Genomic DNA, 27,893 nt, shown 5'->3' with positions numbered 1-27,893 from the left:
GGCCCTGGATCCCAAACTATGTGAATGAAAAATGTTGTAAAATTGATTGATTGATTTGTGCTTTTACGTGCACTTTATGCACAGAAAGGCTACTCGGGACTGGACCTACAGTTTGAAGTGGGATCCGAACTACTGTGCCGTGTGGAGAAAAAATAATTGAAATAGTTTGTTTAAACACAAATGCTTTAGCACCAACTTCTACCCCATTTTTGCATAATTTATATAATAACATCTTTGATACTACTACTAATAATAACAACAACAACAACAACAATGTTGGTCCCGGTGGGTTCGAATCCTGGCTTGGGCATGGATGTTTGTGGCTGTCCATTCATCAATTTCATCATATCACTCATCCCCATCTTCGCAAATATCCTGTCACTTTCTCCCCCCTGCTCAGACAAAAATTCGTGGTTGCGCCTCTGATTGTAAATAGAAACTCAGCGCCTTAAATTAAATATTTTAATTATATTACGTATACCGTTTAATTGAATTATAATTTTTGGATGTTGGAATCACTTAGACCCTTTATATTATTAAGATATTTGTGTGGGGATGTTGAGAGGCGGTAATAAACTAAGGTTGAAATAGAGAATACATCTGCTTGAATTTTTGGAAAGTTCGCCTTGAAAACAGGGAATTATACTTGAATTTTATCATGGTCCTAGAGTAGCCACCCTGTTATAGCATGGTAGTGTGAGTTGCCAGAGCACCACGAGGCTCCTAAGGTAAAGAGACGTATGAGTTAAATACACATCACGTGGCAGTCAACATGTTGACTAATCAGTCCTGGCTTTATACATGTGTGGAACTATCTCAGATAGATACACCAGGGCTGGTTTGTGAACACAATGGTACAGTATGCCAGAGAACCAGGTTGAACCTGAATTTATCACTGAAATTGTTACATAGTACACAGTACCGTATTTACGCATGTATAATGCGCACCCTGGTTTTTGATGGGGAAAAGTGACAATTAATTATATCTCGTATATAATGCACAGTATAATCCAGTTTCAAGAAATAGCTTTCTTAGTTGTAGGTCATAAAGCTATTGTTATGCCAATCAAGAGTGAATGACATCATACCTATTCAATGAATCACTTGTTGCTATGTGGACCAAGAGGAGAAGAATATCGCTTGTGTGTGCCATGAGTCAGAAACCCACACCACCTCCCCCCTCTCCCTCCACTGTGCTTAGCATCCCAAAGCTTTCACTCTTTAACCACCTTATTTATTCTGTATAGTAGACAGCAAGATCAAAGTTATGTTATGAATTTGCAGTGCTCAGGAAGTTGTTATCTATTATTTCTTGCCCAAGAAATACCACTGATATGCATCCGGGAGGTGCATTCTCGAATTACGCCAGAATGGCACTGTTTTCTTGGTGTTGCAGAACATTACATTCCAAAGTAACAAATCGTGGGAAATGGACTTCAAACTTCTATACAAGGTTTTGCTCATTCCTTTTTTATTTTTTTAGAAAAAAAACCTTCAAAATATGTACTTTTTTCGTGACTAACGTAACATTTATACGAGGTACATTCATTGACTCAAATTAGCAGTTAGCAGCACAAGATTTCTTCCATTAAAGCATTTAGACACTCCATATATATAATATTATTTGGCCAGTAATACATTTTTAGTATTATTTTCTTTCTCCTTATCTTTTCTTTCATCCAAAGCAGCATAAAAATAGAATGTTCCTTCATTTTGTGATGAAGTTATTTCGACCGCATGTCACATTAGTGTCACTATTTGAATGGAATACTGTTGCCATATTCAGAAACTACAGGATTTAAGCTTTACAACGATATATAACATGAAAGGGTTCCGTAATCATGAAAAATCAATGCAAGTGGCCCAAAATCATGTAATGACCCTGTACGGTTTCATGTTGGCTGTCTGAATTATTCGGTGCATAATACGCACCACAGTTTTTGGAAGCAAAAATTTTGAAAAACAGTGCACATTATACATGAATAAATATGGTATATAGAAATTGTTGAAAAATTGGATGTTCTCTGACATCTGTTTTTATTTTACTTCCATGCCTGCATTGGTGTTTTATTTCTATTATATCTAATTAATATATAATAAATATGTACAATAAATAAGAATTGTTGCGGTAAACAGGTCAAATTCTCGGAATACACCACTGGCAGTACGAGGGTTAACTAACTAACTAACTCTCTAGCCTTCTTAAACCCGAAGGTTCATGGCTGCAGCAACACAGGCCTTCCATCTTTCACTATCTTGAGCAAGATCTATATACTCTTTTCCATTCCTACCGATTTCCTTTAGGTCCATCTCAATGTTGTCCCTCCATCTTCGTCTTGGCCTTCCTACAGGTCTCTTATCATCAGGTTTCTAAACAAGGATCCTGTAAACTCCTCTTTCCTCTCCCATTCGTACCACATGGCCTGCTACAAATTTTGTAGTTCTAAATTATGTAACCTTCTCCACTCACCTGTCTCCTCATCCCTTTTAGGTCCAAAGATTTTCCTAAGGATCTTATTTTCAAATACTCTCAATTTATGTTCCTCTTTCAATGTAAGGGACCAAGTTTCACATCCATATAATACTACAGGCAAAATTACTGTTTTGTATATTTTAACTTTTAGTTTCTTAGATATTAAACGAGAAGACAAAAGTTTATGAAGAGAGAAGTAACATGCATTTCCTGAATTAAGCCTGCTTTTTATTTCCTCTTTAATATAATTTTCATTTGTTAATATTACTCCTAAGTATTTGAATTTGGAAACTGGTTCAAACGAGTTGTTATCAATAATTAGATTTTGATTATTACCTAACACTTGGTTTCGGTCTGTAAGCATATATTTAGTTTTCTCTTTGTTCACTTCCAAACCTATCTCTTTAGCAGTTTTGAAAAATATTTTAGCATTATTCTTAATTGTATTCACATCATCCCCCAGTAAATCTACATCATCTGCATATGCTAACAACTGCGTCACACCATTTAATTTTAGTCCTTTAGTTTCTTTTACCTTCCTAACAGCATATTCTAAGGCAAAATTAAAGAGCAATGGAGATAATGCATCTCCTTGTTTTAACCCATCATGAATTGTAAATTTGTCAGACATATTAATACCCAAACGAATTTTACTTTTTGTTTCACTGGTGCATATTTTTATCATACTAACAAGCTTCTTAGGTATTCCAAACTCTACTAATATATTATATAATTTATCACTTTTGACCGAATCATATGCTTTTTTGAAATCAATGAATAGGTGATGGACATTTTGATTATTTTCCCACTTTTTTTCAAGTGTCTGTCTGATGTGAAAAATTTGATCTGTAGTTGATCTGTTACATTTAAATCCACATTGATAATCACCTATGATTTCATTAGCATATGGTGTTAGTCTCATTAAAAGAATGTTAGACAATATTTTGTATGTTGTTGAGAGTAGAGAAATTCCACGGTAATTATTGCAGTTCATTTTATCACCTTTTTTAAACACAGGAACAATTATGGATTCTTTCCAGTGTTGAGGGATTTCTTCTTTATTCCATATTAAACAAATTAATTTTTGAATTTGACATATTAATGAATTTCCACCATATTTAATTAACTCAGCTGGTATTAAATCAATGCCAGATGCTTTGTTATTCTTTAGCCTTTTAATAGCATCTTTAACTTCAGTCAAGTTAGGTTCTGTAACTAAAGGTTCTTCTGTGTGGACTTCATTTACTTCTGATTTATCTCCTACATGGACATTTAAAAGGTCATTAAAGTAGTTCTTCCATCTATTTAGAATATCGCTTGGGTCAGCTAGAAAATCACCGTCTTTATCTTTTATCAAGTTTACTTTAGGTTGCCACCCCTTTCTAAACTCATTTACACCTTTATATAAATCTCTGATATTTTTATTTTTGCTGTTTGTTTCAATTTCTTTAATTTTGCTTTTCAAGTAATCTCTTTTTTTACTTCTAAACGTGCGGTTAACTTCTCGCTTTATTCTATTATAATTGTTTAGATTTGTATCATCAGAGTTATTTAACCACCTAAGTCTAGCCTGATTTCTTATTTCTATTAGATTATGACATTCATTATCAAACCATGGCTTACTTTTTCTCAGTTTATGGTATCCTATACTTTCTTTAGCTGCTGATTCTATTGCATTACGTATGTGCTCCCAATTCTTATTTACGTCTGTTTCATTTATATTTTCATCATCATTTAAATCCTGCAAAACATCAAATCTATTTGACAGTTTAATTTGGTAATCTTTCTTAATTCTTTCATCAGCAAATTTTCCTGTATCAAATTTTAGAACTTTTACATTTTGTTGCTTATGATTTATCACTGAGAGTCTTTCTCTTAATTTAGCAATTACTAAATAATGGTCACTGGCACAGTCAGCACCTCTATGTGTACGAATGTCAATTATACTAGTATGCCTTCTCTTATCAATGAGAATATGATCTATCTGATTATGAGTTTTACCATCTGGAGAAGACCAGGTATATTTATGGATATCTTTATGTTTAAAAGTGGTACTTTTCACAATTAAATTCTTTGAGGTTGCAAAAGTAATCAATCTTATACCATTATCATTACTTAATTCATGAAGACTTTCTTTACCAATCGTGGGTTTAAATGTCTCTTCTTTGCCAATCTGTGCATTACAGTCACCTAACAGAATTTTCATATCATACTGAGAAAATTTATTAAAGACCTGCTCTAACTCTGTATAAAAATCATCTTTAGTATTATCATCTTTATCTTCCGTTGGTGCATGTATGTTTATTAAAATAATTTTACACCACCTACCCTGTAAAACTGCATATGATATCCTGTCATTAATAAATTCTACTGTTTTAAGAGCCGAGATAATTATATTATTTATGAAAAAGCCTGTTCGAAAATTATGATTTTCAGTACTACCATAGAAAAAAGTATAATTTTTAGTTTTACAATTCCCTTCTCCTGGCCACCTAACTTCCTGGACAGCTACTACATCTAATTTATACTTAACTATCTCATTAACTGTACACTGAAATGCCCCAGGCCGGTAAAGGCTCAGAACATTCCAGGTGCCTAATTTAATATCCTTATTCCTAATGTAGATCTTATCCTTAGTCCAGGGACCTCCCAAAGTAGTCCCCACCCGGAGATCCGAACGAGGGACTATTTTACCTTGGGAAGATCCATGGTCTTATATTGCTTTTTCTTGACATGTCTTTTTACAGTACAGAGTTGTCAGGTCTACGCCTAACCCCCAATATGAATGGAGGAACTACTACACAAGATAAACACAAACACACCAGACAGCACAAATACTACACAAGACAATCCCAACCACACTAGACAGCACAACTACTACACAAGACAAACCCACATACAAGCATACCACAACTACTACACAAAACAAACACAAACACACTAGACACCACAACTACTACATAAGACAAACCCAAACACACTACACAGCACAACTACTGCACAAGACACACAAACACATAACAACCACTACACAAAAAAAACACAAACGCACAACTACTACTACACAAGATTATGAAAAAAAAATTACTATTACTACATTTTCCATTCTTGTGTTAAATAATAGGAATTTTATTCTAAATTTCATGGAGATTTATGCACAACGAAAAAATTATTTGGGACTCAAAGTGGTTCCTTAGCAACATGCCATAAAGGTGCGCAGTAGCTTGTACAGCATGGCCCCTCCACTGTTGACTTGCACTGCAGAAAAGCAGCAAAGTGTTATTCATTTTTTGTGGTCAGAGGTAGTGAAATCTAAAATCTATGGCAGAATGAAGGTTCAGTACAGAGACAATTGTTTAAGTCAGGGTAGATTGTATGAATGGGTGGAAAGATTTAAAGACAGAAGACAAAATGTCATTGATAAACACTGGAGTGGGAGGCCAGTTTGTGTAGCAAATGAGGCAGTGAAACAGCAGATCGTTAATTTAGTACACCCTCCCTTGAGTGTTATTTATTGACTTCCTCTCGTACATCTCCTCTGTGGGCCAAAAACCACATGTGGGGTGTTGTGGAATGTAGCAGAGTTGATCTTCATTACATCAAAATAGCTTGGACTACATAAGGTGAGACTTAATAGAGAATGCAGTTATTCCAAAAGGTTCACATGCACTATGTATGTAATTTTCCATGTATGAGCTATTCTACATACAACTAGCTGTCTTTGGTGATTCGTTGGTTGATTTATTCCATCCACTGAATCACACATAGTACAGGGTGGGCAGAAAGTCCATTTAGACAGGCTTTAAAATTATGTGATTTTGCACAACTTATCTCCTATGGATCCAAAACGTCTGTGTGACTTCCTCCATGTTCGTAGCATAGCGTTAAGTGCCTCCACATCCGATTGCTCATCCGTAACAGTATATCAAGGGTGACTTTCTCAAACGCTGTATGAACTGCATCTTGCAGCTGTTTGTTGTTGACGTATCGGTTTTTCGACACATCTTCTTTCACAAACCCCCAAAGTGCATTATCAGATGTGCTGATATCAGGGCTTCTTGTATACCAATTCAAAGGAGCTGGAGATTGTACTGACCCACGTCCAACCCATCGATTTGGGAAATTTTGGTCCAGGCGTCCAACCCAGCAATTTGGTAAATTTTGGTCCAGACACCTGCGGACGCTCAGAGAGTAATGCGCTGGTGCTCCATCCTGTTGGAACCAAACGGTGTCGGCAATACCTTTTGCCGTCACCTCTGGAAGCAACCACTCAGTGATCATTGTCAGTTAAGTTTACTGATTAACAGAGCCATCGAAGAAGTAAGGACCGAACAGGTGTTCTGCTGTCATCCCTACCCAAACCATAACATGAGGTGGATTGTGCTCGATTTCATCAAAAAGGATGGATTATCTTTCGCCCAGAAGAAGACTTTCCGATTGCGAGAGCTGCGATAAATCACACATTTGTCAGGGAACACATCATGCTTCCTGTCCTCTGCGGTTAGAAATTGTTGCATCAGTAACTGACATGCATGCAGGCGCGTCGCGTGATAACGTTCGCATGAGCACGTGAACACTCATGTAAATGTTTTAAATTACGTACATATTAAATGCACACACACACACACACACACACACACACATACACACATATATATTTTTTTCGAAAAAAAAACCTTCTTTGATGTTCGAATATATACACACAATTTACTCGGAGTCGACGTCTTTCACGTCTGATAACTTTTTTAGAGAGTCGGTAACACTGACTCCCACTGTGTTCCACGGATTGCGTTGAACACAATTGCTGTGCATGTCGCATCAGACGGACAGCTAAGGGACTGTTGGCCATTATACCGCGAAAATGTTCACTGGGCTGTGCGAACATATGGTGCTGGGAGCCCTGATTCAAGCGGTAATACTTCTTGCATTCGGCACCAGAGTGCAGCATATACAAGGCATGTCTAGGGGGACTCGAGACGGTCAGCGCTAAATAGTTGCAAACTTTAGTGAGAAATCGCTAAACCTGGCGGATTTCCAGTGGGCGCTAAAGTTCACGGAATAGTGACGAGCGACTTTTCTTTAGAAACTAGTCTGCAGGAGTTGCATATCTTTCAAGGTGTATATGATTTGAGCATGTGCGTCTAAGGGCCATTCAGACTATGCAACTTCTTTTCAGTAATCGACGTTTTTAATGCAAAAAAAATAACTCTCACCAATTTAAATTGCAAAGGAAAGTGCGGACTATATTTACATCAATTGAACGCGCATTTTTCTGGTAACTATACTCAGAATAGTATGGAGTCCTAGGCCTAAATGGCTGTTACCGAAAACAGTTTTCAATTGTAAAAAAGTAAAAGTAAAGTTCTCCCCTGTGCATAGCACCACGCCGTGAAGGCGTATAGGGGGTGTGGGGGTAACGCCCCACACTTTCTTGATCAATTGATGTTAGTAAATAATTTTTCCTATTCTCTACGTTATTAGAATATGCTTATTGTGAAGAACAAAATATAACTTTCAGAATACTAGAGATGCATTTTTGCTACACATAATATTTTCTTCTTTGAAGTTAGAAAATTAAAACGAAATATGCATAAAATTATCTCATTTGAAATTAAGTAATTTTTCAATCTACATATAAAAACACAAACATTGAAATTTAATTTATTGGTTGGAATAAACCTGATGTAAGTTGTTCTTTACAGCACTTTTTAAAAATATATTTTGCATTTTTCACCTGTAAATTTGATTCAACAACTTTGAGCGCATGTTGAAGATTTAGCAACTTATGTGTTTCAATTGTTGGCAACACTGTTCCTGTAGGAGAACTTCAAAGGGACATGTTAGTTTTGGAAAGGTCAAGTTCCGTTCCTTTTGCGGAGCAATAAAAAAGACTATGCTCTTTGGCGGGAACCGGCAAAACGCGGTTAGAGTGGTGTCGACTTTTGAGGGTGCGATATCTATTGGCAACTGTTAGGAGTTTGAAAGAAACTTCATTTTCGCGAATGAGCGAAGCAGAACGAACGGAAGTAAAAAGGATGGGCCCTCGCCAGACAAACCTCTGCATTGTACAAGAGGTAAGTACTCCCAACCGAGTTATTGTGGGCGGGGTGAGGGCATTCTGTATAATACCCAAATGTTTTGTATACACAAAATATTTTTTTCTGGACTGTACGCGTCCTCCCCTCTGTCCCGCTAACGATGCACGTGCTTTCAATGCTGAATGAATGTCGTTGGTTAACATATGGTCGGTGTAATAGAAAGTAGATTGAGAAGTATGGTAGTCTTGCATTGTACAGTCATGGACACTGCCGGGTTGTAATGAATGCATTGACTTTCAGAAGAATCGTTACAACCCAGCAGTGTCCGTGACTGTACATATCTGAGATTGCATGTTAGACTAATTAGTATGCACTAGCCATTACTAATTGTAAATTGCGTAATCAAAAGAGTGTCAATTGAATGAAAAATCTTGTATTACTTCAATTATAGCGTGATTTGTGTGGGAAATAGTTGAAAATAAGTTGAACTGTTATTCTTACTTTTTCAATTGAATATGAAGTTACAAGGGGAGAGGAGTAAATCTCCAATCAGTACAAAAATTTATTGTGAACACCCGTATGTGAACCGCACGCGACGCCACTGCATGCATGAACATGATTATCAAGGTCAAGATTGGACAAGTCATTAACAAAGGCAGGACGAAAACATTTCACTTTTATGTCCTTTTTCATATGATCTCGAATTGTTGTTCTTGGAATGCCTAACTCTGCAGAACGTGTGTGTGTTGATTTCATTGGCGATCATTGAATTGATGCCTCAACAGTGGCATAAGTTTCGCCTCGAGTGCTCAGTCTCCTACTCCGAGGAGCATCAAGAACACTGCCCATAGCAAGCGCCTTCTTCTCCCGTCCCAATAACATTGGCCATGACTTTGATGGTTTGCCAAAACGCACCTCAAAGTCGTTCATTATATCCTGGAATGTTTTCCTGCTGATTCCACGTTCATGCACCCACACACAAGTAACCAAACGCTCTTCCACAGTGAAAGCACTTGTGTCCATCATCATTACTCACTCAGAATGTTTGCATTTTTTTCTGCCACCAGGAGGCAGCACAGTAGTCAGTGGTGCCAGGCATAGCTTGGGTAAGTTTGCTGGAAGAGTAAGGGTGATTGTCCGATAAGATAAGATTATATACAACTGTATAATGTAACTTTATATTATTTTATTAATTAAAGTGTAAAGGGACTTTCCGCCCATCCTGTACAATAGGTACAATGATATGGGACAGTGATATATTTGTATGGGTCATAATTGATAATACACACACAATAAAAACGAAGAGGATGCCACAGAAAAACAGCATGTCACACCATTGTTAGGTTCCCATTATTTCCTAGATACTGACTGTTTATGTTGCTTTCAAATTGTTTATTGGGTTGAACACTTCCTAATCTTATGACCTTGACCCACTTTCTGTCACACTTGCCTTTGTTAGAATATGTTAGGGATGAGTAGATGACATACAGTAAACCTCCCCCCCCCCCCCTGAGTTACATAAGTAATGCATTCCATAAATGTTTACGTAACTTGAATTTTACATAAGTCGAATTTATAAATTGCTTAAGTGTAACTTTGTAAGAAACTGCAATATTTATTATTATTATTATATGTGTATATTATTTACAGAGTATTATTTTATAAGTGAAACATCATGCAGCAGTATTTACTTGGATATAAACTATAAAAGTATGAAGAATATTAAAACAAACTGAAATCACACTTTTCAAATAAAGAAAATGTCTTGATTTACGTAACTGCAAATTTACATAAGTCGCATATTACTGTATCTGTATTTCAAATTCTCCCGTATCAGTTTAGAAAGCAACACTTTTATCCTGACTTGAGGTTGCGTTGTCGCCTTGTAATCAAGGGGTCCCGGGTTCAATACCCGGTGGAGGCATATAGTGCTTTGGATCCCAGTTTAAACTGTTGGTCCAGTCCCGATTAGCCTTTCTGTACATAAAGTGGACTTAAAGCAGCAAATCAGTCAATTATCCTGACTTGACCATCCCTAGCATATTTCTGATTCTATGTACCTTCCCTCTACCGTGTTTGATGGTACTTTATTCACCCCCTTGGGAGGGGGGTTTGTATGGGGCACATCCAAATGCTAACATTTTTGCAAAAATTGGTTTCTCAACCATGCTGAGAGCACAAAACTTAACCGTCCTAAACAACTTAATAATAATAACCCATGGTGCAACATTCAATGAGGGCCAAGGCCTACCTATCGACAGCCGGCCTCTCTCCCACCTGCATATGAGTGGAGACGAGGTGACGCGTGGTCAGCATGATGAACCCCGAGTCGTCGTTGTAGGTTTCCATGACCAGGTTATGCTACTCATCTGTAGCTTCCCAATTTTCTCCCAATGGTGGGTGGCCACCAGCCCCATACACTGACCGAAATCTCAGGAGGAAAGTTGTTATGCTTCTCCCAGGAGACTTGAACCTGCACACATCCTGTATCCGGAGCCCAAAACATGATGCCTTAGACCGCACGGCCACAGTGCGGGATCCTAACCAACTTAAATGCATCATTTTCACAATTATAATTGTAATAATGTGGATGTTGTTAGGTTAGGAAGCCAAATTTGAAGCTTTTAGCAACCCATTTTCATGACATGTTATAGAGCGAACACAACGAAAAGAACCTTTGGCCAAAATCCTTCATGCATCGGTTCAACTTGGGGCATAAGGGCATATCCCCTCCACGCGGGAATATGATACACAGTATGACGATGGAACGTGATGAAAAGAGAAGAAAGTGAGACTAAATATCGAGAAGACAATTCAGTCTAATCTCTCCCAACTAATCATTCACTTTGATAAATGTCCTCGGTTAAATATGAAGTCTTGATTGGCACATCATTTTATGTATATACTTGTCAAAAATTCAAATCAATGTTATAGCTCAGTAGGAAAATAAGGATATATGTTGAAAAGGAATACCAGCTTACATATGCTGATGAATAGTGTTTATATAATATAAAAGAAATATTTTTATAATTATTATATTGATAAAAAACTAGAAATAACAAAAGTTACAAGAGCATCAAATTATGCATTTGTTTACAAGAACATTTATAACATATAAATGTTATTTATATGAAGAATATATTTCTTTATTATCTCCTTGTGAGGTAGAGTAAGTATTAAAACTCCAAATATGATTAATTCACATCCCAAATGCAGAAGATATTTCTCTCACTTAGTCTTATTTCTCAAAACATACATTTGAGGTAATGCATTATTCATCTACTAGCTAGATAATGCAGATGCAAGCAGATAATAATTTCCTGCTTCCAATTTTTAAACTTGGCACTTTTCACAAGTTCCAAATCTTTTTTTAAAGATTATGCCATTATAAAAGCATTTTCAAGCTTCTGTTATCAACAAAATGTCTCTATATAGTTTAAACAAACTATTAAACATTAACTTGTAAAGTATAATCTTTCAAAATATCAAGATTTATGCCAATATCCCTCCTTCACCAATAGCCACATTTTTACTTCTCTTCCATCCATCATGAGATTCCTCAAAAGTCACAGACAACTAGTATCAGAGTAACTAGTTCAAGCCCGATTTTTTAGTATGTGTTATCTTCAATTGTTTTTGTTTTATATTTTTGTCAATAAGTGCTTAACAGCTTGAATGTTTGTGTAGTAAATGTACATATTTGTTCTGTTACAGCTATTTTACAATGTATACCACAATATACTTATCTAATGATTACAATTACCATTTTTTGAATGTTGATACAAAATACCAAGAATGACATTATAATATACATTGAACAATTTTAAAGAGTTGACCTTTGTATATAAATCTTGATGCCAATGCAAATGTACACAATTTCAATAAATTTAATTATAAATTTGAATGTATCATATCTTTCTTGTCTGAAAGAACACATATGATTGAAGATGTTTCTTTTTAATATTGCCAGTCAAAAATAACTGTTATGAATATGAATTCAAAATATTGCACAATTTGATAATTTTGTCATGATATAGAAATTGGCTTTTTTAAACATCATATTTAATAAAATTAGTTTAAATAGTAATTTCAGACACTTAATTGCATTATATGAATAAAATTTTGAGCAATCATATGACTAAATTATTATAAATATTGCACAAATGTGGAACTTTGAACTTAGCCTAACCATTTTCAAATGTTGTTATGACAATGTACTATTTTTATTGTCATAACAGGAGTCGCTGGTCTGTGCAAGCTATTTTGCCTGTGATTCCACTATAGCAACTGGATATGCCTCTCACCCAATCATTTGAAGAGCGTCCCTATGGTTGCTAGGTTTGATATTGTGATGGTGTTTTTTTCACTGCTTCTAGTTTTAGCAGTATATATTCCAGACAAGCATTTGGGTTTGCACATTTTCTGTTTCATTCAACCATCGTCACCCCCCCCCCCCCGAATTTTTTGGTGGAATTGGAAATATCTGATCTGGATATTTACACTATATTCATAAATTATTAACAAATTCATTTACTACTCTAATGGTTTGCTGTATAACACTATGCTCTCTTGTTCTTTGTTTTGAATAGCAAATGTGATTTAATAACATCTAAGTTGTGTGTAAAATTATAGCCACTGATTTGCTTTGAATGCTTCCCTTCCAGGTGGTACATTTATTGGTGTACTCTGGAAGAATTTGGAAAGAAGATCTACGACTGGGTTGAAGCCAATGGTTTCCTGAATACTGTGTGTACATTGTACGAGTTGGCTTCTGGAGAGAATACCACAAATGAAGGTAAGGGATCATGTACATGTTATTCATATCATGCATGCACCTTCACTACTTCTTGGAAATGACTGCAAAATATTCGGGCGGTAGCTTATTTGGTCCACTTTTCTGTACTGGATGGCCACAGTTAAAGTTGCCATACTCGGAGCCCTCTGAAGATCGTTCGAAGCATCGGATTGTGGTGAAACTTGGTATAAAAGCTATGGAGACCATGGGGAAGAAAATGCTGAAGAAAAAGTTTCAAATTTTGACCACCAGGTTGAAATGGGTGCTGAAGTCTGGTTCACAGTGAACATCACATCGATCACAAGGTCTTATGCTTCCAAAAGGTCGTTCGTGTTGACAGGGTGCATATTGAACACTTCTGGACCGACAAACTCAAATTACTGGTGGTTGTTATTTCAGCGCCACATTTTAACCTGGTGGTAAAAATTTGAACTAATTTTCTTCTCCACCAGCATTTGTTCCCCCATGGTCCCCATAACCTTTACACCAAGTTTCAGCATAATCCGTTGCTTCGAACAGGCTTCAGAGGGTAGGGTAACTTTAATTGAGGCACCTGCTATTTGAACACATCCTTGATGGCACCAATCGTTTCGCAGAGTGTACAAAGGAAATGTTTGTCCACCGTTATGCTCACTCTGTGTCATATATTTTTTGTGGGTTTTACCAGAGATTGCTTTTCTGCATTGGGTCTTGCCAGTGTTGTGGCAAAGCAAGCATGGCCTTATTTTAGGGGGAGGTTTAGGGTTCAAGCCCCCAAGAAATTTGTGGCATGTTGGATTAATGGAAGTTCAGAAACCAAAATTTGTAACTCATTTTCAAAAATGTATTTGAAGCTTCACGAAGTATAACAGGGAGACAATGCTAGGATGATCGAGCTAGAATTCTCTGACATTTGGAATTCTTGTAACTTGAGCGAAAACCAGTCCATAGACCCCCCCCCCCACCTCCCCCATCCCTGGAACTGATGTCGTTTATTACAAGTTAAAAAATATCAGAACATTTGTTATTTTTTATTGTTAATAACATAAGTAAAGTTCATCTAGTTAGTATTAAAACAGAATAATCAAGTAAAAAGTGCATCACGATAGAAAAATTGAGGTCACAGTACAAGCACCAGGTTATTTTTTTATTATTTTTTAATATTCTACCATTTAATCCAAAGAATAACTCGTTCCACAGTTTTCAAAATTCAAGAAAATAAGTTTTATGTGACAGGTCAAACAACATAAACTTTATGACTTAAATTTCCCTCTAACATTTAAAGCTTTTTCTGAAAGGTATCTAAAATTTAATGACGAAATATAATAACTATGCATTTTACTACACACTGAATGAAATGTTTAAAAAAAACACACACAGGTGTGCTGCATATTCACTCATCTGATGGATCGAGTAGAAAAGTTTCCTCAAGGATATAATAACAGCAATAATAATAATAATAATAAATTTAGTAATAAATTGTTTTATTTTCATGAAATTTTAATTATTATTATTATTACATAATAATTATTTTTGTTATTATTTCTATTATTAAAATTTCTGGCGACGCCCATGGGAACAATTATGAGCGAACCCCCCATCCCCCTGAAAAGTCCACGAAGCTATTGTGATTTTGTGCCGAACCTGGAGGAGATGACTAGACTAAAGGAGTAATATGTATTTCTAAGGATGCATGGATTTGTGTGTCAAATTATAATAATTTACAATAAAATAAATATGTAATTTACATTCTCCATGTGTTGGCTCTTCATGTGTGACCCCATATATTCATGTGTGTGAGGATAATGTGTTATTTACCATAAAAGAAAAACAATTGATATTTGGGAACAACAGATGATACGATAATATAAGTATAAACTATATATTAATAAAATAATAACACATACTGCAAATCATGATATTCTCATGTACATGTATTATAAGTGGCCGTGGTGGCTCAGTCGGTAACGCATCTGACTACCATGCTAAAGGTCCCGGGTTCAATCCCCAGCCGGTTCAAATCCGGGAACTTTTCTAACGATGGAAGCGGCTCCGGCGCCCACCCAGCATCGAATAACATGGATACCTGGGGGAAACCCTGGGGGGTAAAGGCGGTCAGGGGCGTGATGCTGATCACATCACCCCCATTCACAACCAGATCAAGAAAGTGTGGGGCGTTACCCCCACACCCCCTATACGCCTTCATGGCGTGGTGCTATGCACAGGGGAACACTTTACCTTTTACATGTATTATAAATTAAACTCCAATGAATGTTAGTGTTCCATGTATGTACCAGCACATCATGACAGGAAATGATACATCATTTCTCCAAAACTACATGTAATATTTCAGTGTTGTTTTTTTGTTCCTTTATGTATGGGTGACACATATGGGTCAAATTTACACAGGCAGTGTTTCTATGGACCTGTGAGCAGAACAGCTGATTAAGGGAGAATTCATACCGAAGCGACATGCGACACGAGACACATGTTGCTCGGAAGCGAACCCTCAGTAATCAATGCAACCTTTTAAACCGAAGATACACGGCAAATTGCACATGTTGCATGTCGCTTACACTTGACTGGGCCTGCTTTACAAGCATGGACAGCCCAATGTCGCTCAGTACTGACGTCTACATATTCATCCCCATAAGAAGCCTTCATTCTCTGATGAATGTCATTTGGGGGCACATTTTCTGCTGTTAGAAACTCGATCACAGCACGGTGCTTCAGGTGCACCACTGACATTGCATGGTTACATGCATTCATTTTCTTCACTATAGTTCAGCACCCCCTGGCAATAGAAGTTTGAAACCTTCAATGGAGAAGCCGAAAAGTCTGATAAGTACAATGCATGGTTGCTCAAAATCCAAAGTACGTCCACACAAAAAGAAAAAGAAGGCATTACTTTTCAGCATGCCCTCGTGTATATACTTTATTGCAGATCTATTTCTGGATTGTAATGTTGTTCATTTACATTCCAAATTACAGTTTGCAGAATTTTAACACAAAATATGTTGATAAGAAATTATATTAGGCGTACCTTTTTTAATGCGAATTATTGAATTTTTCATGAGTAAAAATAAAATAACAGTAGTTTGGAACTGTCAACATATGAGGCTCACACCACACAAAATCTATACTTTTTAAAAGTGGTCAAGCAACCAGTGTTGTACCACTTGATGAATGACCCTATATTTAATTACAAAACTGGGTATTTTCAATATCAATCTATTAGCTTATTGTAATGATTCTATGATTTCTTTCTATAATTAAATGAAGAGTCCATGTTAACTACAGTGCGTTTTTCCATCGCTTGTGCAACCTGTCATCAGCCATCCAGATGGCACCTCCTGCAAATCACATGTAATATCTCCACTACAGAAACCGCTACCGTCGAAATGACTTCAAGTTCTCAGAATTACAGTTACAATTACAATCAAAATAATCACATTAATTGTCACAGAGGATGTTGGGAATGTTTCTGGCATGTTTCTAGGAAATTGGTGGACTGATCCTGGAGATTTGTTTTAAATAATGCCTTTTACTTTCTTTTTTATTTTTTTGTTCCTTGGCCAGATAATGTAGGAATTTATGTTTAAAAACGGTCTGGTTCCATTTCTGACTGGAATTAATGTTTTATAGTGTTTTTTGTGCCTGTTTTTTAGTCGCAAGGGCTTTTTTCGAAGATAACTGCTTTTTCAGTGCCTAATTGGTGAAAATGGTGAATAAATGTTCATCGCATTTAGTGCCTATTTTGTATTTTGTGTTTATTTGTCTGCCCATTTTGAGAGTTTTAGTGGCCATCAATCCTCATCCTGTTTATAAGTCCTTATTTATCCTCCCTTACTTTGCTAATAACGCTGTGACCATGGATGGTATAAATAATATAGGATGCTGAAAAGTATAAACAAACAGATTATGAATTTTTTTTAGGAACAGTCAGTAATTAAGTTTGTGAGAATTTTTTAAGTGTATAATGATGAAAATTTTTGTTTTCTTAATCGGAGAGACTTCGTTTCTAAAATATAATATAACAGGCAAATTATTGGATGGGCTCGAGTACCACAGGCTCATTTTAGTTGGCACCACTGGCAGTATCCCCTATTTTTGTTTCACTAAATTGCAATAATTTCTTTACACTGAATGTACTTCTGGCATCATGGCAACACTGGTTGTTGATTTTGGAAGATGACAGATCAGACTCGCAGAGATGCCAATTTTTACTGTACATGGTATGGTAATTATTGCAAATTCATGCCTGCAACAAATATTGTTACATTCATTAAAGTGTCAATTACAATTACAGTCAAACTAAACACATATCTTGTCACAAGATATGCTGGAAATGGTGTCCTCCTGCATCCACACGTTTCTTTTCAGGAAATTTCCATTTACACTCAACAGTTCAGCATCTGTAATTGCTTCAGTTTCTCTCCTGATATTCTCCTTCAGTTCAGGGGTTTGTTGCATAGACTTTATATTTCAATGTCCCTCATAGATAAAAATCACATACAGTGAGATCAGGCGACCTTGGAGCCAACAATCCTTTGCTAATGACCCCCTGTCTTCAAAACTTTCCTGAATAAAATCCAACGACTCTTCAGCTGTGTGCGAGGTGGCAGAGTCTTGTTGGATAAACCCTGACTGGCATTCAATGTCAGTTAGTTGTTTGAACAATGGTGCGAGTAAGTTATCTCTGTATCTCTATGCATTTGTGGTATTTTCATAAAATATGGGCCCTATAACTCTGTATGCATTTACTGCACACCAAACACCGATTTTCTGGTCATGCAAAGCAGTTTTGCATGTAAAATCTGTTTTTTCTGAGCTTCAGTACCTGTTATTCTGTGTTCTGTGATGCAATGTGACCCCTTAAGTGGCACCATGCTTCGTCAGAGAAGAATATTAAACGTGGATCAATTACCCCACCATTAACCTTTTAAGTCCCGATCGATTCTATGCTGATGGATGGCATTTTTGGCCACAGTCCCGATGGATCATGTGCTGATCTATGGAACAGAAACTTTTTTCGTTGCCTTGCAACCCTGTTAGTTTTCTATGCTCATGACTCGAAGTGCGTGGAACTTGAAACCAAGAGTCGATATGCATCGACAACAAAGCTGGTGCTCTTCAACTCCCTAATGAGGTCAGTAGCAACTGCTAAATTTACACCTCCTCTTTGTCAGCGCAGTAAAAGAGGCATCGAATGACAAAGCTCAAAGAAGTGAGTTTGTGCCATTGTAAATGCTTGTTTACAATCTCATGCCTTGCAGAAAAGCAACCTATGAGGAAATCGTTGTTTTCCTTCTCAACATGCTGAAGCAGGTCATGGTCAGAGGAGGAGGGGGCATTGTTGTCAAAAGTGTCACGGTGCCAGAAACAAGTGATGGAAGGTGAGGAGGTGGGGGAGGAGACATTTACAGTGAGGCAGATACATTTGATGGACTTCTAAATGTCATATTTAAAATGTATTGGCTTTCTTTTTCCTTGTCTATGGGATCTATAAGGGGTCGGACCTGTCGATCTGAAGGGTACACCCACTCTAGTACCATCCGACAGATGTCCAAAACCATAGTACGGCATTGTGTGGACATTCTGAAGGAACATGGAAACAAATTAGGGCTTTTATCCAACCTGAATTTTTGTCGTATGCCGTGGAACGACATTTAATCCGCCGAATATTTAGGCTCCATTGATGCATGTCATTTTTGATGGATAAATCTGACTAACAAAAAGATTCTCTCGGGCTATGGATAAGGTGAGTAGTGGAAAAGATTCCAAGCTTTTGAAAGCTAACGTCACTCTCATCTTCAGGAACTTCAAAAGCTTGGAATGTTTTCCACAACTCACCTGGTCGATAGCCTGAGAGAATCATTTCATCATTCATCACCAGGAAAGCTTCAAGACTTAATTAAATCTGACTAATGTCAAATTGCGACAAAATGTCTCACTATGGCATAAGAATGCATGCATGGCACTCTTAGGCATCCAATTTTTTTGTCTGGTGTAGTACGGCATTTCGTCGGACAAACTTTCAGTCTCTCAATCCTAAAAACATATCATTTTCATCAGTAATCAATGTTCCTCTGCCAACTCTACTGAAGTTTCACTTTTCGTATACTGTTGTTGAATTTAACAGGCTGAAGCTTTATACGAGGACAGTCTAGAAAGTACATTCCAATTAGCCATAAATTGAAACACAAACTTTGATAATAATCGACATTTTATTGTCTTAATTACAGTGACCCATAACTTACTTTCAGGTATTTGTCGTAGTGTGGCACTAAATTTTGTATTCCCATGCCTCCAAAAAGCAAAATCGTCTGCAGAGAGCGTTACTGTCAAAACATATGTCCTGCCAGAAACTGCTTCAGCTGAAGGAAGAGATGAAAGTAAGGTTGGGGCTCCCACTTAGTGATGCAATAGAGCCCCACTTGCAGTCAGGTGTGTTGGGCATGCATGATGGATCTGCCTTCCATGAATTGTCTGCCCCATCATCTGACCATACTGTCGCGTATGGCATCTAGTCCTTACACCTCACAAGTTCCGGTGGATCTCTGCTGGCATCCGCTTCTGAGCGTGCAAAAATCTGATTACATATGAGAACTGCAGTCTTTCTCATAGAGTTGAACCAAGCTAACTCCTGCTGGCCCCTGTGGCGCAGTGAAGGGACAACACCAGGGGTCCCGGGTTCGAATCCTGGCCTGGGTATGGATGTTTGTGAGTGTCCATTCATCATGTCATCACTCAGCCCCATCTTCGCAAATTAGCCCAAAGTGGCACAAAAAGCAAAGTAAAATAAAGCAAATCAATCAATCATTCAACCAAGCTAACTCCTGGCACAGGACTCGTCTTTATGTCAGTGACCCACTGTTGCCACTTTTACCTATGAAGGAACTTGCGGTCAAACAGCCAATTAGGCCTACCGCTGCCTGCACTCTTTGAGCAACAGTCGGCAACTGTAGAATCCCTCCTCCCTGGATTAGGGAAACAGGATTTAGCCAAGATAACCATTCTGCACTGTGAATACAGTCAGGAGATAGCTTGGCCATGGTATAACACTGTTCTTAAATCAACTCTTTTCACAACAATGCTATTGCACCACATTACAGATACATACCACCTCTTCCTATCTGTATGTGCGCATCATGCTCCAACCACTAGCGCAGTGTTCCAACGATATCGGAACTTACTCTCTGGATGTACCTCATATATAAACTTACGGACGCTGTTATTAAGAGCATGTTCCTATCTTATTATTGTAATATAATTAAGCCTTGTTTCCATATTTAAAAACACTAAGTTGCTGACCAAGGCAATTTATTATTAAGATAAAAACACTTAACAGGTAACGTTTCGACCCTGTATCAGGGTCTTCCTCAGTCGAAAAACTAAACTAAAATGATGAAATATACTGCACACAGAAAGATTACATACACATAGCAGGGTCACTAGCCACACAACAACAAATCAAGTTGACAGTCCTTATCTAGGAAGATTTCTCCAAAGGAATTAAACATATCACCTCCTGACAGTTGTTGACTAATGGGTCTACTACACTGACAGGTGATTGACAGGTCAAGATTAGCAAGAGTCTAGAACCACCTGCTTACCACTCCCCCACCCCTCCTGCCTTTTTGGTTATGGATGAATACCTCCTCCTCTGGTCTTCTTCTTTTCTCTTCTTTCTTCCTTGTTCATACTTCTTTTTTCTTCATTCCTTTTCTTCATCCTTTCAACTTTCTCTAACACACTCTTCCATTCCTTGTTTATTTTGAGTCCTCCATTCCAATTCATGATGTCTTCTCCTTTCTTTTCTATTTCTTTGGCCTCCTTCCATTTTCTCACTAGTTCTCTCTTCTCTTTTCCTATTCGCCTAGCCGAATCCCATTCAACTTCATGTCCTGTTTCTCTAGTGTGTTTGAATATGGCATTCCTGTCTCTCTTCAATCTCACATCATCCATATGTTGCTTTAACCTGTCTTTAAGTCTCTTCTTCGTTTCCCCTATATATACACTTTCACATCCTCTGCACTTCACCTCGTAGATAACCCCTTCCTCTTCTTCCTCTCTTTTTTTCTTCTTTCTTCTTGCTGGCTATACTTAAAATAGTGCGTCCCCCCTTCCTGTAAGTTCTTATACCCACTTTCCTCAGCACTGAGGTATTTTTCTCAGCTACATGGTATCAAAAGAAGTGTTCGACAGGAGTGTTCTGCCACAAAAGAAGTGATGTGGGTGATGGAACTAAACGTAATTTTATAAGGAACATGGAAGACCGAATAAAGAAGATATGCACAGAGAAAGGGAAGAAGAAACCAAGATTAATAGCCTGTGGGAACAACTAGAAGAGAATGGCTATGAAAAGAAAGACAGACACAACATCAACAGAAGAAGGAAAGAGATAAAAGAGAGAGGACTGGAAGAGAAGGAAGAAAAAGAAAAAGAGAGATGGTTTGGTATAAGAAGTATGGGCGATGCCACAGAGAAGTTATGCAACCATAACCAAAAAGGCAGGAGGGGTGGGGGAGTGGTAAGCAGGTGGTTCTAGACTCTTGCTAATCTTGACCTGTCAGTCACCTGTCAGTTTAGTAGACCCATTAGTCAACAACTGTCAGGAGGTGATATGTTTAATTCCTTTGGAGAAATCTTCCTAGATAAGGACTGTCAACTTGATTTGTTGTTGTGTGGCTAGTGACCCTGCTATGTGTATGTAATCTTTCTGTGTGTAGTATATTTCATCATTTTAGTTTAGTTCTTCGTCTGAGGAAGACCCTGATACAGGGTCGAAACGTTACCTGTTAAGTGTTTTTATCTTAATAATAAATTGCCTTGGTCAGCAACTTAGTGTTTTTATCTTATTATGTTTTATTAGCAAAATCAGATACCTGTGCAGTGCAGTAGATTCCCCTACTATAAATTGCTTGCGTTTTTAATATTATGTGTATATATACACACACACTTTTTGCCGGCAATATAGATAACGGTGTGTTGTCAGTTTCACGGTACTTTGATATACTGTGAATGTTTGTACTGAAAGAGAAGTCACATTGATAATGTAAGGTAATGTGACACTTTGCTTTGTGCAATTCCATTGCTTCACTTTCAGAATGTTTAGTCCCGAGGAGCAGGTTTAAAATATGTTATGGTTTTGGGTGCCAAGCGGACGCCATGCATTGCAATGTTCACATCAAACAAGCAACGAATTCACCATACCAATATCTCAATCATGTGTGCATGGATTAAGTTGTTTGTTTACTTTATATAGAAAAGAGACGTAGGATACAAGCGTTAATGCTTCCAAAATGAGTTTGCAGTCATGGTTCTTGCAAGCAGCAGGCGAAATATCAACACTTAATGAGAAGAGCTTAGAAGAATGAGCAATTACAAAATTTCTTAATTAAAAACAAGTAATTTACTCTAATCTAATTTAGTCTTAACTTTAAAAATAATCAAATATTTTATTCAATCCTGCTTGCAAATGAGAAAAGCCCTACAAAAATCCCTCCCTACCTTGTGAATTGTAATAATTTTTCAAATTCACTACTTTTGACAATGAATGTGAATCATAGAGAAATTAAGTCAATTTCTTGTAACCTAATATAGATACTTAATACAGTCCATACCTGAAAGCTGTAAGAGTTTATTTTCCATGTACAAATTTGTGGATTTAGTTCAAAATTGTCAGGGAATAAATGCAAAATTTGTCCTGGAAAACCTGGAAAAGTCAGGGAATTTTATTTCTGATTGTCTGCAGCCACCCTGCAAGTTTTACCATAATTCAAATTGTTACAAAGCATAATCAATACTTGTCAAACATAATATTAAAAAACAGAGAGGTAATATTTTTCATAGTAAAATTATCACAGGTTTCAGTATTGGGTGTATGAACCAATGTGTCCACTGGCATGAAGTTATATTTTTGACAAATGGCTCAAACACTCATAAGCATAAATTATTATAAGCATACTTTAAAAATGGTGGCCATTTTTTGCTTCATGACTTCGTGTATTTTTGTCCTTTGCAGACCTTTGCGATAATTATGATAACTCAGCTAAGAAAAATGAAGAAAGCTGTGGTAAACAAGATTCCATTCTTACATTTCAATTCTTACATTTTCAGCCTTTTATCACCACCATTGTTAAACAAGTTTCAGAAAAATCCCGGTTAGGGGTTAGAACAACAAAAATATTGAACATTTTAAAAATTACCAACTAACCAGTGCTGGACCATTCGGTATGAACTCATCCATATGCATTCTGGACAAAAACTCTGGTCTTAGTACAATTTTTGTGAACTAAAAGTGGACAAACATGAAAGTAATGACTCTCCCACGTATTCGACATTTCTAACACTGAAGTAAGTCTTGAAACTTTCCTGGTGACGAATGATGAAAAGATTCTCTCGGGCTATCGACCAGGTGAGTTGTGGAAAAGATTCCAAGCTTTCGAGAGCTAAGGTCACTCTCGTCTTCAGGGTACTTCTAGAAGTATATACTTCTCGAAAGCTTGGAATCTTTTCCACTACTCACCTGGTCGATAGCCCGAGAGAATCTTTTCATATTTCTAGCAATATTTTGTGTACTCATATTAGTGGTAATTTGTGAGTGTTTTAGGGTCGTTTGTCAAAAATAAAATAACTGCATGCCAGTGGAAACATTGGTTCATTCACCCAATACTGAAACCTGTGATATGTTTACTATGAAAAATAAAATATTACCTCTTTGTTTTTTAATATTATGTTTGACATGTATTGATTATGCTGTGAAATAATTTTCATTGTGATAAAATTCCCTATCAAACAATTACCCGAAGTTGTGTCTTTTTCATCACAACAAATTTTCTTTAATGATTTTTCTACTTTCTGAGCAAGTAATAGTGGTAACATATTTATTTTCTGTTAGGACACTCCTTGTCCTCTCCAACGATACCTAAATCATCACAATATTACACATAGTTTCCGAGATATGACATGTTTTGTGTCACATGGTGAGTTCGTTCGTCCACCCAATTTCTGAAAATCGTCAAATTTTCCAAAATTTGTAACTTTCAACATATTTGTTGGACTAGTCTAATATTACACATTTGCCATACTGGTCCAAGTATATGTCAGTAAAAAAAATTTGAAGCAAATCCGTGACTATGAAGCAACTTTTTGTCTTTCAATTGGGTGATTTCACGTGGAATGATGCGACCCATACACACCCAGTCTTACCATATAAATATTTCAAAGCTCTGAATGAAATAACAGAATTTACTTTTAAGATATTATGTCCTATGGATATGTGTTATGTGGATATATTGCACATTTTTGTATATACACTGCCGACAAAAAGTTTAAGACCACCAGGAAAAAGTTCCAAAAATCAGTAGAAATGAATGTATTTCGTAATTAATGTACAAGAAAGAGATGTAAGAATCTGCTTGGCAATGTACAAACATAGGTACATCCACTAAACATACTAATGTCACCTCATATTTTGCTTTCATCATTATGTCCGCCATGGGCCTTAATGACATCAGCGCAAACACATGGCATGCGCTCCAATAGTTTGTCCAGTTAGGATGGTTGAATGTTACGCCAGGTATTGTTGATAAATTTCCATAGCTGTTGAGTGTTGCTGGGTAACTTCTTCCTGATGTCCCTATCGATTTGGTCCCAGAGCAGTTCAATTGGTGAAAGATCAGCAGAGTGTGGTGGCCACGTCATTAGAACTAATGCCCTTCTGTTGCCTTGCATTCCAAATACCACGTGCACAATTTGGATGTATGTTTGGGATCATTATCTTGTTGAAAAATAAACCCATTACCAACAAGACGACGACCAGAGAGGATGGCATGGGGCACCAATATCTGATCATACCCTTCTTTTACCAATGTTCCCTGAATTTTATGGTTTCCGGCAAAACATCCCCACACCATTACACTTCCACCCACATGTTTCACTGTGGGAACAAGACACTGTTCTTTCATTCTCTCGCCGACCTTTCTAAGCACAAAGGTTCGCCTATTGCTGTAAAATAATTCATATTTGGATTCGTCGGTCCAGAGTACCAGTTTCCAGTTATCCACAGTCCAACCTTGGTGCATTTTAGCCCAGGCCAATCGTTTCATCTTGTTCACACGTCGTAACAATGGCTTTCTAGCAGCTACTCTGCCATGCAGCCCTTCTTCATGCAACCTATTCTTTACCGTTGACACAAACACAGGCGTCACTCCTGTTATTCAGAGAAGCAGCGATGACTGGTGCTGTTATGCGCCTGTTCCGTTTGCTAGTTACTGTAATATATCTATCTTCAGCTGCAGACGTTACACGAGCTCTTCCACTACATACACGGTCAGCATGACTGTTGGTTGTACGGTATCTGTCCAATGCACAATGAACACCAGTCTTGGAAATATTAAGTTTTCTTACTATTTCGCGTTCCGAATAAGCTTCATTTTTCAGTGCACATATCACAGCACGCTTTTCAACCTGCCAGGTTACGCCTATGCTTACCTTCACACATAGTGAACAGAAATGTTGAATATTATACCTTAAAACATATTGTGCTTCAGGCTTTGTGTAAAATACATAAGCATTTTTAATAAAATTAACTTTTAATGTCATTTGTTGCAAATTATTTTTTTATCACTCTGTCTCTGAACCTCCCATCCCAATTTTTCCATCAGGCATTAGTACACACTCTGAGCTACCTACATATAAAATTGGGGGAAAATTGAAGGGGGGGCATTGCACGAAATTCGCTCTTGAAGTTAGTCATTTATTTGTCTAAAAAATACATGAAACTATACATAAAAATACGTGGTTATTGATACACTCATCTGAAACCTTATTTAAATGAAAGCTTACACTATTCTGAACAAAAGAAAACAAACTTGACGTTTCTACGGCAAACCTGAGGGAAGACACCATCATTTATAACCTAATTCATGTCTTTCAAAGTGGAGTCGCAAGTGGCGTACACAGAAATTTTAAAACGCGCGTAACTTCTGAACCCCTTGACCAATCGAAAAAAAACTGTCATTTTGGTAATCAGCATTAACTTTTTGGGACCCAAGCGTCTCGATCGAGATACCCAAATGTAACCCTCCTGGTACCAAGCCTCTCGATCGAGACGCTGTGTCAAGGTCATAGTTTTTATGTTATAACTTTTCTATTTTTGGCTAGAATTTAGATTTTTTATATATATTGTTCCTAACACATGTATTTAACAGAAATGTTTTTTTGCATTTTTTTTTGTCTTCATGAAAATGGAGGGGAAAAGGTGGGAAAAGGGACTTCTCTTTTGCGTCTCTTTTCAAGGTCAAATTTTTGCCGACAAAGGAAGACCGGCTTTGTTGTTCTAAAGCAATGCTTTTCACTCCCTCCTGTTAACTGCATTCGAAGGAAGCTTGTTTATCAGTATCTGATGTCAAAATGAAAGTTTTCCGTGAGGGCAGGGGGAGGGGGAAGACTGGTTGTTGAATCTGCGTTGTGAATATGGAATTTCAAGCAGCTGCAAGAATCGGTGCTCATTTTTCACTGCGTTCTAGCTTTTCGTCCGTGGATGTTGTGCTTAGGTGTCGTTTTGTGCCCAAGTGCGAGGACATTTTTTGGGTGAAGTGACAATTTTTTAAAATAATTTTTGGGGGTTTTCTCCCTTCCCCCTCCATATATACGCCAAATTTGCATAAAGTTTGCATTTTGTGCATTTTGACAATTTTTTCGGGGGGCGGGGGGAAACACCATTTTTTTAAGGAAAGTATTTTTGAGGGGATTTCCCCCCTTTCCCCTCCATATGTATGCCCCTCCATATGAATGTGCATAAATTATATATCGTCTGAATCTGTGATTCATTCTGCATACAATGGTAGGGGAGACCGGGGTAATTAGAACATGGGGTTATTGGAACATGTTAATGTAGAATAATTTAAAACGAAAAGACTGGTGTAATAACATTTCATACCTATGTAGCTACACTAAACCTACATGCAGAAAATTTGTTATTGGAATAACTCCACAAAAGTAAGTTTTATTTGACTTTTATTATACAGCTGCAAAAAATGATGTGACGCATGCTTGGTGTTTCTCTGCTTCTGCATATACTGGATGTGAATGAAAGAACCCTTTCAAAATTTTCTTCACCCCTATAATAAAACATAAGGGCACACATCTTTTCATGTGAGTTTGGTTGTCTATGGGCAGTTTGCCTGGTTTTTATAAGCAAAGTTCTTATTACCCCAAAAATTTCTGCAAAGGGGTTATTAGAACATTGCGTAATTTGCTTGATTTTGCTTGGGGTAATTAGAACAGTCATGGGGTAATAAGAACATCATCTTGAAATACCATGAAACGTAACTACTTTTGGAACAACCTGCTTTTAGACTGGAACAGAACCAATCCTGGTGCTCGTTTGCCGAAGTCTGTCTTTGCTCAGTACATAGGGAGAGTGTGGTCTAGGAGTTTCAAGAAATCATACCTAGTGTCGGGATTTAAAACTACTGGTCTGTTTCCACTGGATGAATCCATGTTTCCAAGTGAAGAATTTGACCCCCTTGCCCTAGCACGATTTCGTAATCAAAGTCAAGAAGACATACAACCTGGATCAACAGTTGTTGCTGATGTT

The 27,893-nt window shown here is 37.2% G+C and overlaps 1 protein-coding gene across 1 annotated transcript in view; it reads left to right on the top strand.

The window, feature by feature from the left end:
- The window catches only part of Vps25 (vacuolar protein sorting 25), a 51,748-nt gene that overhangs the window by 4,214 nt on the left and 19,641 nt on the right, over nt 1-27,893 (top strand). Inside the window, exon 4 of the mRNA XM_083139420.1 lies at nt 13,176-13,306. Coding sequence (XP_082995546.1) covers nt 13,176-13,306 — 131 coding nt within the window. The remainder of the gene's footprint in view (nt 1-13,175; nt 13,307-27,893) is intronic.

Source organism: Lepisma saccharinum, chromosome 17 (assembly GCF_977018435.1).
Source record: "Lepisma saccharinum chromosome 17, izLepSacc3.1, whole genome shotgun sequence".
Classification (NCBI taxonomy): Eukaryota; Metazoa; Arthropoda; class Insecta; order Zygentoma; family Lepismatidae; genus Lepisma; species Lepisma saccharinum.
The sequence above is the reverse complement of the archived record's forward strand: the minus strand, read 5'-3'. Positions and strand labels throughout refer to the sequence as shown.